The sequence below is a fragment of the Olea europaea genome, unplaced genomic scaffold (assembly GCF_002742605.1).
Source record: "Olea europaea var. sylvestris unplaced genomic scaffold, O_europaea_v1 scaffold2918, whole genome shotgun sequence".
Classification (NCBI taxonomy): Eukaryota; Viridiplantae; Streptophyta; class Magnoliopsida; order Lamiales; family Oleaceae; genus Olea; species Olea europaea.
Window position 1 is genome coordinate 11555 of NW_019247759.1, and position 16597 is coordinate 28151.

Below are 16597 nucleotides of genomic sequence, written 5' to 3' on the forward strand. Positions count from 1 at the left end.
GGGCTCCCTCACCTCGCCCCGTTGCCATCCCTACTAACCTTAACTTGGTGCTTAGAGCATTTCATGATCCTTTTTAAAATTTAAACATTCAGTATTCCCTGTTTAAAACAATAAATCATTAAAATCATGTTATAAAAAGTCTCTTTAAAATAATATTTTAAAATAGAGAGTAAGTTCGACTTTTAAAATTTAGAGAGAGAAATATAATCTCTAAAATTAAATGCATTCAAAATATTTTAATTTTTAATATAGAAAAATAATAAAATGATTTGGAGAAAGCTAGTGAAAATAAAATATATGAAAGAATAATAAATATTTTTGGGAGTAGTAAATTAATTGTTTAGCCTTTGTTTGTTCTCTGTTATTCTATAATAATAAAAAAATCTCTTTTATTTTTAATCACATATTTTTCAATGAAATAATATTACAAGTAAATTCAAAGATTTAAAAAAAAAAATAACTACACATTCTCTATCAAAATATTATTCAAAATGTATTTTTTGACCAAAAATGGACTTATACAAGCTTTAAATATAAAGAACTTATTGGACTATTTAAAATTTTTTTACTTAAAATTTATAGATGCTCTTTTAATTATAAAATATGCTATTTAAAAATAGAGTCTCTTAGATATGCTCAAATCTTAAAGTGATATATAATTACCTAAGAATCTATAAGTGGGTAATATTTATAGATTTTGCCCCTCATATGGTTTAGAAATTAAAAATTTAGCAGATTTTAATAAAAATCATGAATTTCATAAGATATATGATATAATAAATTGTTGATTTGACATAGATTTTAATCTACTTTTTTAAGTTGAACAAAATAGAGGCGGTATGAGATGTTTGATTAAACTTGATGTTTGACCATTTAGTATGTTATACTACAAGGGAAATTTCAGTAGCGGTTCCTAACCTTTTCATTTTTTACAGACTTTATTCTAACTTTCATTTTGTGTTAGCGAAGATCCATAACCTTTCATAAATATGCAATTAAGTTCCATCCGGACGGAAACCGTCGAAAACATCGTCAATTGAGCTGAAAAATTTCTTGAACTATTTACTACCACGACTGTTTATTGGATGTTGATTCTTTGATTTTTCCAGTCAACTGACGATGTTTTGAACGATTTTCATCTAGATAGACCTCAAGTGCATATTTATGAGAGGTTAGAAACATTCGCTGACATAAAATGAAGATTAGGATAAAGTATACAAAAAATGAAAAGATTAGGGACCGCTAGTACAATTTTCCCTTACCTATAACAAAAAGTTACTACTTCCTTTTAGGGTAAATTCGAATAATTGCAACAGCGATTCCAAATCTATCGCTTTTTTACAGATTTTACCTTAACCTTCACTTTGTGCCATTGACAGCCTCAAACCTTTAAAAAATTAGCACTTAAACTCCAAATGGATGATTTCTATTAGTTTAACCCAATAAATTACTTTGACCAATTTTACAAGAGGTAAATTGGTGATTTTCAAATAAAATTAAAAAAACTTAAAAAAATCTAAAAATAATACTAAACTCAAAAAATAAAACCCTCTTCATCTTTTCCTTCTCATTCCTGCACCACTACCATCTTCGCCGCCTCCCCTACCAACTTTGTCACCTTTCCCGCAAACATCTCTTCCCTGATTCTTCCATCCTCTTCCTCACAATCCAACTAACCCATTTCTCGTAAGCTCATCGTGGGAATCATCTTCGTCGTCTTCCTCTCAGCCATCCTCTTCGCCACTTCCATCTCTTCTTCTTCTTCAGTAGTCATCACCTCCCAATAAAACAGACAACCTTTACCACTGGCACCACCTATACAAAACAAAACAAGCCAATAGTTCACAACATTTACAATTAATTTCTTGGTGGATGTCAACAAAAACTTGTATAATTGATTCCTAATTTTGTAATATACAGATTATTACAAGAGTGATGCTATGTGTACAAGAGTAATGCTATGTGTACAAGAGTAATGCTATGTGTACAAAGGCCGTTGACAAAGGAGGTTGACAAAACATGAATTGACAAGATCTATATCACTCATTTCAAAATCAGATTTTAAAATCAAAACAAATCAACGGCCTAGATTTTGCCAACACCTATTTTGTCAACAAACTTTGTCTACCTACTTTGTATATGTAGATTAATTGTTATTACAATAGGGGAGCTGGTGACGACGACTAAAGTTTACCCTCTGTCGCGAATGATACAAGTCTAAAATACGCTAATGAACTGGCTCGCCTTGTTCTTCCAGATCCTTAGAGGCACCCTTCGATCCCCTCCCCTCCACTTTTCGACTCCTCAAGCGTCGTCGCAATTCAAGGCTTTACCGGTAGTTGAATAGTCTGAGTTTTAAGAAGAATCCAAATAGACTCCGCCTACACCTCCAGCCCCTGTCCCAATCATCGGTGCCGGAGGGCGAGTGACAGATGCTTCGCCTTTTGAGAAGATGAATACGGTTTCGATTTTTTTTTTAGTTTTTTTTTAAATTTAATTCAAAGTTATCATTTTACTCATTTTAAAATTGGTCAAGTCAATTTATTGGGTCAACTGACGAAATCATTCATTTGGACCCCATGTGCTAATTTTTTAAAGGTTTGAGACTATTGTTGTTACAAAGTGAAGGTTAAGGTAAAGTCTGCAATAAAGCAATAAGTTTGGGACTGTTGTTGCAATTATTCCATTTGTTTATGGGTGTTCAACCTTTTTAAGTGTGGAATCACATTTTCAACCTTTAGTGCTTGTTTGTTACGGATTAAAATCAATTTTTTGACAGTCATTTCACTATTCTAACGGTCATTTTTGAATTTTTCTCTCACACGTAGAACTCACTTTATCTCTAATAATCAAAAAATCAATTATCAAAATTCCCACCGAACAAGCTATTAGACTCTATTTGGATTTCGTCTCATGAAACTCCTTTTTTTTTTCTTTTTTTTTTTCAAATTTACTCTCAATCACACATTCAATGGAGTATTCAATTTTTATCAACGTTTGATCATACATTTCATCAAGTTTTATTAAAATTTTAACTTTTATGAAAACAAAACAGGGGCTTAATTTATGATATTCATGTCTCCAACCTTTTAATATTATGTTCACAATATCCTCATCTAAGGAAAATAGTCTTAATTAAAATTTACATGCTGACATACACATGATGTTGTGTTTGTAAGGGTAATATAGACATAGTTAGGAAATCTTTTTCCTTTACTTCGAAAATCAAATGGTGATTATTCATATAACATTAAAATATTCTATGTTGAACAGTTTTATCCTTTTAATCGGACAAAATGTGAGTATTGCATGGTCCTTTAATGTTCAAATCAACGTTCATCATTGGGTAAAGATATTACCTAATGTTAGTTAAACGGTTAGGAACATAGTTACTACAAATGGAATGCTAAGAATGTCACTTCCATACTCGTAAAATGTTGTCCTTTGAAGAAATTTATCCTTCCTTCTAAAGATAAGGGGACCAATTTACTATTAAAGGAATAAGTTAGAGATCAATAATTCAATCAACAATCGTGTAAACATTGGCTTTATCACACGCACAGGCCTATAAAATGCAGTGCAAAGAACACTGATTTCTCAGTTTCAAGCCTTATTGTTTTCTTGAAAAAAGAACTTCAAACTATTCTCTCCCCTCAGCAAGTACAGAATTCAGTTGGAAAATGGCTCCTCGGCTAGTTTTTCTGGCAACCCTTTTGTTGTTCTGCCTTGCTCTGGTAAATACATTTCCTTTGACATGATTATAATCTGCTTATTTTCTTGTGTGGCTTTTGGGCTGCATTTGATTACCGTAGTGTCTGGTTTGCAGGTTTCATCTGATGTTGAAATTGAAGACCAACAGAAACTGGTTAATTAATATCCCTGTTCTCTGCACTTAATCCCTTCTTTTACTTCTACTTAATTATTTCATCCCAAAGATGTTCACATTAGTTACTTTTCTCTTACTTATAGTTAAAAAGTAACCTCCAACTAACATTTCTATGCTGATTTCTAACTTAAGGTGACCAGAGGTGCTAACAGAAGGCTGTTACCATTCATGGGTATGCTTTAGTCACTTCCCACCAAAAAAGCCCTTAGTTTTTACTTCTGTGTTCTATAAAAAAAACTTATAAGTTGTAAATGGCTTTTTTTTGGCAGATTGTGGACGACTGTGCAAGGTGAGGTGCAGCTTACACTCGAGGCCAAATTTGTGCAGCAGGGCCTGTGGTACTTGTTGTGTGAGGTGCAAGTGTGTTCCTCCAGGCACTTCAGGGAACAGAGAAATGTGTGGAACTTGTTATACTGATATGACTACCCATGGAAACAGAACAAAGTGTCCTTAAAATATAAGGATAGGCCCTAAAAACTTAGGATTATGTTGAAACCTAAGTCATGTTGTCCTTTGTACTAGGATGTGGTTTTCTTTATGTGTTATGGAAGGTGTATCTATATCTACATGTGTCATGTTTGGTGGGGACTTGGTCTTGAAACTTTATGTTGTTACGATGATGCAATATCCTGCTGTCTCTAGCTAATGTGCAAGTATTTTCTAAGTTAAAATCATATCCTTTCAATTTTTTATTTTTTATTTTTTATTTTTTAACCTTCTTTTTTCATTCGTTCGTTTGTTTTCTGCTTTCTATGTTTTCATCTTGATGCGAGCAAAGTTAGTTGTTAGTACTTAAAAGCTAAAAGATTCTAATCCAAACAATGATTAAACATTTTAAACTACATATTTGAAGAAATAATCATAAACCCTAAAAAATAAGCAATTCTAATGGGGTTATATAGCATTATTCAATAATTTTATATGGAAGAACAAATTAAAACTGCAACATCATCATAGTCTCGACTTTCAAGATTATATCATTACCCATTAGCAGATCCTAGAGTGTTTAGCTTCGGAATCTTGTCTTTGCATCTTTTAGATGCTACATTTTTATTGTTCACTTTGAGTTTTCTTCCATTCTTTGAGAACGATGGACTCGTTTCAGATTCTGAGGTACTCGATACCCTCCTCCTGAGCAGATATGTACCTCTCTTCTGTATCATCATATTCACTAGAGAAACTTTCCTCCGAGGAAGCGAACACATTAACATCCGTGTCTAAATCATAATCAGAGCGCAATCAATCTCGTCTTCTGATTGTTCACTAGCAAGATTGAACGAGTTGGAAATCATCACACTACATTTTATTTGCTTTTGAATCTTAACAAAGCTTATTCTTTGTCCCGAGAAATTCTGCACAAACCTGACATGACAAAAAACTCCAAGCTGGAACATAGAATGAAAACTTATGCAACTTTATTGAGCATCTAAGAAATCCAACTAATTCGGAAACGGTACTCCAGATCTGCAAAAAGTTGCAAAAAATAGTACCTAACTTTCATGCAAAATTTAAAATTTTACCATTCATAGTTGGTGGCGATTATTACTAGTCTAGGTAGCAGTGGACTCCTAATTAATTATCCAATGGAATTGTGATACATTTTATTACATTAGACAATGAACCAAGGGCTCATTGCAGTCTAAATTAGTGATGATCACAACTAACGATAAATGACGTTACTCAAATTTTTTTTTAATGGAAAATTGCAGCAAATTGGTCCCTAATCTTTAAAAAGGAGCAAAATCTAGCTCCATAGACTTGGACATGTAAGGGTTATGCAGTGATACAATGGAGAGTCGGAGATTTGGACTGTTTCCATCGTGGGCAGTTCTTGCCACTATGATAAAAGATTGAAGGCTGAAAGGTTGGGACCAACTTGCTACTCGTGCAAAGGTTAGGACCAATAGTGCAATTGTAGTTTGACGAAACTTTTCAGTCTCGTATCATTCTTCCCTTTATTTACACGCCATGGAGATGTATTATCAAATTCTAAGCTTCATATATTAAATCTCTCCCCAGCTCATCACTTGCCTTGGATTAAAAGAAAATACCAAAATAAAGCAAAAAGGATAACTACGTGAAATAGAAAAAATCTTCAATATCGTTTAAATAAAGTATATGTGGTATACCTTTGTGTCGCATCCTTGAACTTAAAATATATGAAATCAACACGTTTGCAGATAGCAGTCACTTCTAACATATTCTACAAAGATTGCTCTGTTAGTATGATTCGTGAGCTTACTACCTCTTTATTTCATACAATATTAAAATATTTCCTTATTCTTCATTACGAGACTCTTCCTCCACTCATCATGCTTGTTTTCTCTTTAATCTCAATGAATAATTCCATCAACTATAAAATATCCAGTTCACCTAGACAATGTTACTTCGATAGGCATTCGTCAACTAGGACAAATCTTCAAAAGGACATTTCATCAACTAGTACTAAGATACAAAGATACTGAAAATTGTTTGTTTTATCGACCCAAATATCTCATGCAGCTGTAGAGAACATCCTAACAAATTTACGTCACTCACCGCACTCAATAGGTGACGAATGCACGCACCGTCTATAGAGAATGGAAGAGAATTGTCCGATGTTACCACTTTTGCAAGGCCACAATAGTAGAAAAATGATTCTATCCTAAGACATCAAGAACATCATTTGTGACAAAAGAGTACGCAAAAATTTAAAAATTAAAATCTCACTCAATTTACAAAAAGCAGAACATGCAAAAATTTGATTGTAAATATGGTAATGATCGAATTTTTGTCATTAGGGGGTTTAACAATATCATGATTTCTTCTCCATCAGACCATCACCTCCATATCAAAACAAGAATATGCATCTAGTTGAAGAATATCATATAAAAGGCACGATTACGTGGAAGCATATCACAATGCAAATTTTGCAAGTGGAAATTACACCCATCCATATGTTTTAAGATCCAACTTCAAAAATCAGAACCAATGTTTATTTATTCAAAAATCAGATTATAATTAAAAGTTTTAATATTAATAATAATATTATAAAATCAACTTAATTTACATACCACACCCTCCACCATTAACCCATCCGGCTCAATTTTCAATCTAAAAACCCTAATCACTTTCTTCTTCCTCCTTTCTCTCTACCTCTTCCTTCTCTCTTTTAGTATCACTTCGACGACTTATTTCCATCGGTGGTGCGCAACTCTTCAATCGCCGTTCAACGGAGCTCGAATTTGTCATCGTTTTGCGCAGCAACGAGTTCAAAGCATCGCTCACAGTGACGTACACTCTGGTTGCCGATGCTTCAGATCTCTAGGTGGCGCTGCAGATCCATTCTTGGTAATTGACGGTTCGGTGGTGGGAATGGAGATCTCTGGCGTGTGCGACGGTGATGAGCTTCTATGGTGTTGTGGAGGTGGAGGTGGAGGTGGAGGTGGAGGTGGAGGTGTGCAGTGAGATGGTGGGAACGGAGAGCTCTAGTGGTGCGACGGTGGTGTAGTGCTATGGGTACATTGTGGTGGTGCAGTGGTTGGGTGCGTGTGGTACTGTGTGCAGTGGTGGCTCTGGAGATGTGCAGTGGTGTTGACTGATTCCGATAGTGGTGGTGTTTTGTGCGGTACCTTGCTGAGGTGGTGGGTGCAAGTATTGGTGGAGACCACAAATAGCGAATGAAAAAGATAAATTGCCACTAATAAATAATGCGATTTAAAAATTGTTAATTTGTGACCGAAAATTTGATATTTTGTGACTATATAATAAGTTGTGACTTATAATATTTGTGATCGATAAATAAATTGTGACTTATAAATTTTTTATTTGTGATTGATGAACAAATTGTGGCCTATAAAATTTTTGAATTGTGATTGTAAAATAATTTGACGTATAAAAATTCTTATTTGTGATCGAAAAATAATATGTGACTAACTAAATCATTAATTTGTAATCAAATTGTATAGATATGTGACTTTAATATATTTAATTAATAAAATATATAATTAATTAACACAATTTTCATAATCAGATGGAGACCACTATGGGGATATTAAATTGAACTAGCTCGTCTAAAAAGGTAATCTCTAAAAGAGGCACACTTGTGTATTTAAATCCTTGTTTGGCAAAATTGATAAATCATTTATAAATGGTCAAATTTGTACAAATTCCAACGGATTTATATATCGTGTCTTGAATAATAAAATGAAATCTAAATAAGTGAAAAACCTTTCTCCTACCGATTTTGTTCTTTATTGGAAGTTGAGTTCTTGAGCTTATGATATTGGCAATCTGAGCTTTCCTACTTGGCATATTTTCAAATCATATTGTTGACGAATGAAGGGAAATAAATTGTCACATGGACAAACCATGCCAGCATATTCAAACGCCTACTCTCCACCAAACCTTAATGATCCTACCTATCCTTACAGTTTATAATACATCAACGAAAATGAAAGTTTTTGCACAATACTGGTCACTCAAATATTAGACAATACCACCTACCATGCCTGGGCAAGGTCCATGAAGAGGGTCATCAGAATTTTAAAAACAAACTTATGTTTATCAATGGGAGCCTGATGAACCAATAGATCCCAAAAGTTTTCTAATGAAGCATTGGCTTCGTTGCAATAGCCTTGTGATTGCCTAGCTACAAAACACCATGTCTGTTGAAGTAAAATCATGTATTCTATATACAAATACTGCTAGAGAACTTTGGCAAGAGCTTGAACATCAATTAGCTCAGTAGAATGCCTCCCGAGTCTATGAGGTAAAGCAAGCCATCAGTACCTTGATGCAAAACTAAGACATTGTGAGTTTTATTTTTATTTTATTTTTATTATTTTTTTTTTTTTCAAAATATAAAACTCTCCCTGATGAATTAATGAATTACGAATCTATACCTAACTATACCTTGTCGAGGGCTTCGTACTGTAGTTAATAATCTGCAAAGAGATTGGGTTATGCGATTTCTCATGGGTCTTAACGAATCCTATAAAGATATCAAAGCTCAAATTCTCTCCATTAAGCCGTCTTCTGGACTGAATGATGTATATTCCATTATACAACAAGAAGAAAAGAAGAGACATATTTCAATGGACACCGTTCAGTGAATCAGTGGCAATGATGGCTCGTGAAACTCGAAGTGGGGCTCAATATGCAGCTAACTAAACTACCAAGTATTTCTGTACTCACTGTAATGGAATATACTTCAGCACTTGTCTATGTCATAGCTAAGGAGATTACAATAAGAATATGTTGGTTTGTTGGCCTTAAGGAACCTCTCTAGTGAGTGGCCTGCAAGTGCTTTAAAATTCATGGATACCCTCCAGGATACAAACTCTACAACAAGGGTAAATCCGCTAATCCTTCCGCTAATCAAGTTACCTGCATCACTGTCTAAGAGAAAATGCACACTAAAATCCTTGAGAGTGCCCAATCTCCCATTACAAAAGAGCAGTATAACCAACTCATGGCACTTCTCAACAAGTAAAATGTTTTACCTCCACCTCATTTGGCAAATCAAGTTCTTTCTGTCATTAGTCCTTGCATTGCTGAGGTTCAAATGCCCAATGTTTTTGGTATATCTCTGTGTCTCTATGCTAAGGCATCAAAATCCAAAAATCTAGCAAACAAGCCTTGGATTCTAGATACATGTGCCACAAACCATATGATCTGTGAAATTTCTTTGTTCATTAACATTACAGCACAAGTTTTGTACTCTATTACACTTTCTAATGGCAACAATGTTGTTGTTACTCATATAGGTACATTAAGGATTTCAGACACTTTAACTCCTTGTTCCATCCTTTTCTTTCAACTTGATTTCGGCTAGAAAATTAGCCACCACTTTGAGCTGTTGTCTCATTTTCTTATCTTAAATTTACTTTATCCAGGACCTTTTGACTCGAAGAACTATTGGAATGGGTGAGATGAGGTACGGCCTGTACCATCTGCAGCAAAGAGAAGTTTCACCATTAGCTTTGATACTTAATCGCCAAAACTACAACAGTTGTTGCTATACATACTGAAGAATTTGACCTCTAGGACTATAGATTAGGACACCTTTTATCCACCATCCTTAGGTCCTTAAATATAACCAAAATCCCCACATACAGAGATAACATCAAACTTTGCATTATTTGTCAACGCTAGTCAAAAAATGTTTTGATTCAGTCCATTGTGATCTTTGGGGACCATATAATTAAATAGCCTATGATAGCTTAAGATTTTTATGACAATAGTGGAAGATTACAACAAATGTACTTGGATCTATACCTTGAAAAATAAATTTGCTGCAAGTATTGATTTGCAAGGATTTTGTAATGAATTTGAAACCAAAATCAAGATAGTCAAAAGTGAAAATGGAGATGAATTTAATATGAAATTTTTTTACCTTGATAAAGGAATTGTGCATCAAGCATCTTGTGTTGAAACTCCCCAACAAAATTCTTTTGTGGAGAGGAAGCACCTGCACATTCTCAATGTAGCAATGCATTAAGATTTCAAAGTGGAATTGCCATAGAGTATTGGAATGACTGCGTGCTCACAGCAGTTTATCTTATAAACAGGACCCCCTCACTTCTCCTAAATCACAAAATACCTTTTGAACTTCTCTTCAACATCAAGCCAAATTATTCCCATCTTATAGTTTTTGGATGCTTAGCCTTTGAAACTTCCCAACCCAAAATAGACATTAGTTTGATCCAAGAGCTAGATGGTGCTATATAAGTTGCTGGACTTAAGGACTAAAAGGATTTTTATCTCAAGGAATGTCATATGCCATGAAAATGTTTTTCCTTGTAAAAAAGAAAAACATTGACTAGCCAAACACCAAGGCCATACCTATTCTATAAGAATTGACCTTTGTCCAAATACCAACCACAGATCAGTATTATATCATTGAATCTCAAGACTAAACCTGGCCAATCTTGTGACAATAGCAGTATACCATCACATGATCAGAGTTCATTACCAAGTATTGACAGACCACCAACAGCAGACTCAAGCTTTATAAATTCAGTAAGAAAACGCGATCTCACCATCCATTAATATAAGCCCTCACCTACCAAGGCCCAAAGTTGCAGAACTTATGTCAGCAGGCCAGCTCATCCATCCAACTTCAATTTCTTCAAGTGCATGTAACTTTATTTATTTCCTAAGATTACAAATTAATGCCACATTTAACACCCCCTCTTAATTTGTAATCTTGAGTTTTTCCTTGATCTTGTCGAACTTGTCAAATGTGACTGCCTTTGTTAAAATGTCTGCTGGCTGATTATTTGTGTTGATAAATTCCATGCAAATTTCTTCTCGACTTACCAAATCTCGAATGAAGTGATGACGTAGTTCAATATGCTTCGATCTGGCATGAAAAACTGGATTTTTTGTCATAGCAATTGCTGACATATTGTCGCAATGTATTGTTGTTGGCTCTTGTTGTTCAATCATCAAGTCTTTTAGAATTCTTCTAAGCCAAACTGCTTCACAAGCGGCATCCGCAGCTGCAATGTATTCCGCTTCTGCAGAAGATAGTGCTATAGACCTTTGCTTCCTCGAACTCCATGAAATAATATTTGTTCCAAGACAAAAGATGTAGCCCGATGTACTTTTGCGGTCAACAAGTGAGCCTGCCCAATCACTGTCAGTGTAGCCAACAAGGTTGAAGTTATTTTCCTTTTTGAACTCAATGCCTTGATTTTTTGTACCTTTAAGGTATCTCAAAATTCTTTTTGCCGCCGTAAAGTGATTCTTGCTTGGTTCATTCATGAACCTGGAAAGTAAACTCACTGATTGAGTGATATCCGGCCTTGTGTTGAGGTAGATGAGTGAACCAATTAACTTTCGGTAGAGTGTAGCATCTACTTTTTCAGCATCATCATTGACTTGGAATTTTTCATTCGGCCCCATTGGAGTAGAGACTGGCTTGCACTGGTTCATGCTGGATTTTTCTAGAAGATCATCAATATACTTCTCTTGAGATAAAAAAATTCTTCCCGGGCTTTGTTTGACTTGGATGCCAAGAAAGTATTTCATTTGACCCAAGTCACTCATCTCAAAGTCTCTCATCATCTTTTTCTTGAATTCTTCCACCATGCTTTTACTTGTACCAAAGTATAGAAGATCATCCACATAAAGACATACTACAAGAAAGTCTCTTCCAAGATTATTGACATATAGAGATGATTCACTCGTGCTTCGATTGAATCCATTTTGATGAAATAGCTATTGATTTTGCTATTCCATGCTCGCGGCGCTTGCTTTAAACCATAAAGTGCCTTGTATAAACGATAGACTTTTCCTTCTTGTCCTTTGATTTCAAATCCTTCGGGTTGCTCGACATAAACTTCTTCTTGAATTTCACCATTTAAGAATGCCGATTTTACATCAAGTTGATAAACACATACCTCCAATTGAGCTGCCAGTGCCAAAACAGTACGAATTGTCTCCATTCTTGCAACCGGAGCATATGTTTCAGTGTAATCAATTTCGGGCTGTTGAGAATACCCTTTTGCAACAAGACGTGCTTTGTGCTTTTGGATCGACCCATCTTCATTGTATTTTATTTTATAGACCCACTTGAGTCCAATGATTTTCTTCCCTTCTGGCAAGGCAACAAGCTTCCAAGTTTTGTTTTTCTCGATTGTGGACATTTCTTCATTCATGGCTTTTGTCCAACATACTTCTTTTGAGGCTTCTTCAAATGATTGTGGTTCACTAGAGAACAACCCAAGTTCACATGACTCATATATGTCTTGTAGTGAACGTGTCTTTCTTGGAGGGCTTTCTGGATCAGATTCTTCCTCACTTCTTGGAGTAGGGTTTGGATTATGCTCTAAATTTCCAACTTGTGACGGACCTGCTTGAAATGTTAATGGATCAACAAAATGGTATGGTGTCTGGTCCACAACTTCTTTCCCTTTCCAATCCCAAGATGCAGCTTCATCAAAAACAACGTCTCGTGAAACTGTAATTTTGTTTGTAGTTGGATCTAATAACCGATATCCTTTAGATTCATCACTATATCCAACAAAGACAAGTTTTTGTCCTTTCTCGTCAAATTTCTCCCGATTTTGAGAAGGGATAAGAGCATAAGCAATGCTGCCAAATATTTTGAAGTGATCAACCATTGGCTTCTTTTTGTTCCAAGCTTCGTATGGAGTTTTATTCCGTACAGCCTTTGTTGGAGACCGATTGAGAATGTATACTGCCGTATTTACAGCTTCTGCCCAATACAGATTTGGAAGTCCTTTGCCCTTTAGCATGCTTCTTGCCATTTCAACAATTGTGCGATTTTTTCTTTCGGCCACGCCGTTTTGTTGCGGAGTTCGACTCACAGTTAATTGTCTTTTGATGCCATTTTTTCTGCAATATTCCATGAAAGGATTATAGAGATATTCACCTCCACGATCGGTCCTTAAAGTTTTTATCAAAAAACCACTTTGCCTTTCTGCTTGAGCTTTGAATTGAAGAAATGTGGAATATGCCTCAGATTTTTGACTGAGGAAGAAAACCCATATCATTCTTGTGAAGTCATCAACAAAGAGAATAAAATATCTCTTGTTTCCAAAAGTGGGAGTTTGCATTGGCCCACAAATATCCGAGTGCACAAGCTCAAGTGGTGTTTCGTTCTCCATGAAGTTTTTGGAAACGACAACTTGTGCAATTTCCCATAGATGCATCCTTCGCACATTTTGTCTATGTGTTGGATGTTAGGAAGTCCCGTCACCATGTTTTTCATTTGGAGTAAACGAAGGCCTCTTTCATGAAGATGACCATATCTTGCCTTGAGTGCACAATTCTCATTTAGTGGCATCATAAGAGGAAATGTCTTGTTCTTCATTTCAATATTTGCCACACAAATATTTTTCTTTTTGTCAAAAACTTTACATGCACCATCATCAAAGTGGACAGAGAAGTCACTTTGAATAAGTTGTCCAACACTTAGGAGATTATGAGAAAGATTGGGAACATAAAGAACATCTGTGATGAGTTTCTTGTTACCTTCTTTAATTTGGACAGCAATGGTGCCTTTTCCTACCGCATCTCTACATGTTCCATCGCCAAGAATTACTTGTGAAGTAATATTTGGATTAAGGTCCACAAAGATGTCGCGATTCCCCGTCATGTGATTGCTACAACCGCTATCCAAATACCAAGGGCTTTGAGCTCCATTTTCATAATTTTGAGAATAAAACAGAATTTCCTTTTCATTCTCTTGAGAAAAGTTTGCTGCACTTTTTCTTTCTGTCATCTCTTTATTTTGAAACCAACAATCCCTTTGAGAATGATTGGGGATCTTGCACCTTTTGCATCTAAAGTAGCACTCCTTTGATTCATGATTCATTTTTTTGCAAATTATGCAAGTTGGATTGTTACCACCAGAAATTTGTGTTTGCTTGCCTTTCCATTTGCTTTGCTTGTCACCCTTCTTCCAATAGCTATCTTTTTGTTTTGTTTGATTTGAGCCTCTGTTGTGTTCTCCATAGTTGTTCGATCCTCCTTTTGATGTTTGCTTTGATTGGAAAGCTTGTTCGGTAGTAGATTGGTTACTCGAATGATTGATCCTTTGCTCATGGGCAAGAAGTGACCCGGTTAACTCATAAATGGTCATTTTGGACAAGTCTTTCGATTCTTCAATTGCGGCTGCAACATGGTCAAACTTTGGAGGAAGGCATCTTAACATTTTCTCCACGACTCTTTTATCTGTAATTGTGTCACCACAGCTTTTGATTTGATTTACTGTCTCGGCTACTCGTGAAGAAAAAACACGAACCGATTCTCGTTCTTCCATTTGGAGATTATCAAAGTCTCTCCATAAGGATTGAAGTTTCAAGGCGATCGTTTTCTCCGTTCCTTGAAATTCTTGCATCAATATTTCCCAAGCATCTTTGGCTTTTTTAACACCAAAGATAGGAGGGAAAATTGATTTCCCGACTCCTTGTTGAATATAGCGGAGAGCCATTGCATCTTTTCTTTCAAATTCTTTTTGCAATTTTTCGTAATCTTCATTGTCTTCGGATGGTTCTTCGTACTCCTCATCGTCAATGACATCCCAAAGATCTAAGGAGATGAAGAAAGTTTGCATTTGGATGCTCCAGTATTCATAATGCTCGCCTTCGAAGATTGGGACTTGACTGGAAGAATATGTAAACAACGAAGCTGTTTGTATGAAAGCCATGAAAAAATGCAATCACAAGTTATGGCTCTGATACCAAATTTGTTAGTGCGGAAACGAAGTGTTGAAGAAAAACTTGAATTTTTATTGATAGTTTTTGAGTTGCTACAGCACACTCAATAATGTTTTCTTCTTTTTTTTCTTACAATGAGACTACAAGAATGACCTCTATTTATAGGACCACATGGATAACTCTAGAGACATGGGAATATAAATGGACACCTAATAATTCATGAATTTGCATCATGTATTTTCCTGATACATTTTCTTCAAGTGCATCATGTATTTTCCTGATACATTTTCTTCAAGTGCATATAACTTTATTTATTTCCTAAGATTACAAATTAATTCCACATTTAACAGACTAGACCTGACATATCTTATGCTATCCAACTCCAATGTCAATACATGGATAAACCTAGAATCCGACACCTTAATGTAGCACATAAATTACTTCGTTAATTAAGAGAAGCCCAGGTCAAGGATTGTTGTATCCATCTTCATCAATTCAGCAACTTTAAGCCTACAACGACTTTGATCTGTGGTCTACCACAGGCTACTGTATTTTCCCAGGATCCTTTTTAATTTCCTGGAAATCAAAGAAGCAAGATACAATTTCCTAGTCCTTTGCAGAGGTAGTATATAGGGCTATGGCAATTACCTGTAGTGAGCTAACATGGTTATGGTTCTTACTCAAAGATCTGCCATCTACAATCAGCTCACCTATACTATGATAATAAATGAACAATTCATATTGATGCAAATTTTCTCTTTCTTGAAAGAACCAAACACATAGAGCTTGACTGTAATTCCAGATAAAATTCGAGAAGGAAGTGTATTGACTAAACATGTGAAGACAAATGCATAGGTTGCTGACATTCTTGTAATGCTTGGTTTGCTGAATTTGCATCATGTATTTTCCTGATACATTTTCTTCAAGTGCATCATGTATTTTCCTGATACATTTTCTTCAAGTGCATGTAACTTTATTTATTTCCTAAGATTACAAATTAATGCCACATTTAACAGACTAGACCTGACATATCTTATGCTATCCAACTCCAAAGTCAATACATGGATAAACCTAGAATCCGACACCTTAATGTAGCACATAAATTACTTCGTTAATTAAGAGAAGCCCAGGTCAAGGATTGTTGTATCCATCTTCATCAATTCAGCAACTTTAAGCCTACAACGACTTTGATCTGTGGTCTACCACAGGCTACTGTATTTTCCCAGGATCCTTTTTAATTTCCTGGAAATCAAAGAAGCAAGATACAATTTCCTAGTCCTTTGCAGAGGTAGTATATAGGGCTATGGCAATTACCTGTAGTGAGCTAACATGGTTATGGTTCTTACTCAAAGATCTGCCATCTACAATCAGCTCACCTATACTATGATAATAAATGAACAATTCATATTGATGCAAATTTTCTCTTTTTTGAAAGAACCAAACACATAGAGCTTGATTGTAATTCCAGATAAAATTCGAGAAGGAAGTGTATTGACTAAACATGTGAAGACAAATGCATAGGTTGCTGACATTCTTGTAA

The 16597-nt window shown here is 35.2% G+C and overlaps 2 protein-coding genes across 2 annotated transcripts; one reads left to right on the forward strand and one right to left on the reverse strand.

The window, feature by feature from the left end:
• Positions 1-3592: 3592 nt before the first annotated feature.
• On the forward strand, positions 3593-4578 carry LOC111384458 (gibberellin-regulated protein 11-like). Its single transcript, XM_023008733.1, has 4 exons — positions 3593-3734; positions 3827-3865; positions 4019-4058; positions 4156-4578. The coding sequence occupies exons 1-4, from the start codon at positions 3681-3683 to the stop codon at positions 4338-4340; spliced, it is 318 nt and encodes a 105-aa protein (XP_022864501.1). The 5' UTR covers positions 3593-3680; the 3' UTR covers positions 4341-4578.
• An 8627-nt stretch (positions 4579-13205) lies between these two features.
• On the reverse strand, positions 13206-15047 carry LOC111384460. Its single transcript, XM_023008736.1, has 2 exons — positions 13763-15047; positions 13206-13231 (listed from the first exon to the last, which is right to left on the reverse strand). The coding sequence occupies exons 1-2, from the start codon at positions 15045-15047 to the stop codon at positions 13206-13208; spliced, it is 1311 nt and encodes a 436-aa protein (XP_022864504.1).
• Between the last annotated feature and the right edge of the window lie 1550 nt (positions 15048-16597).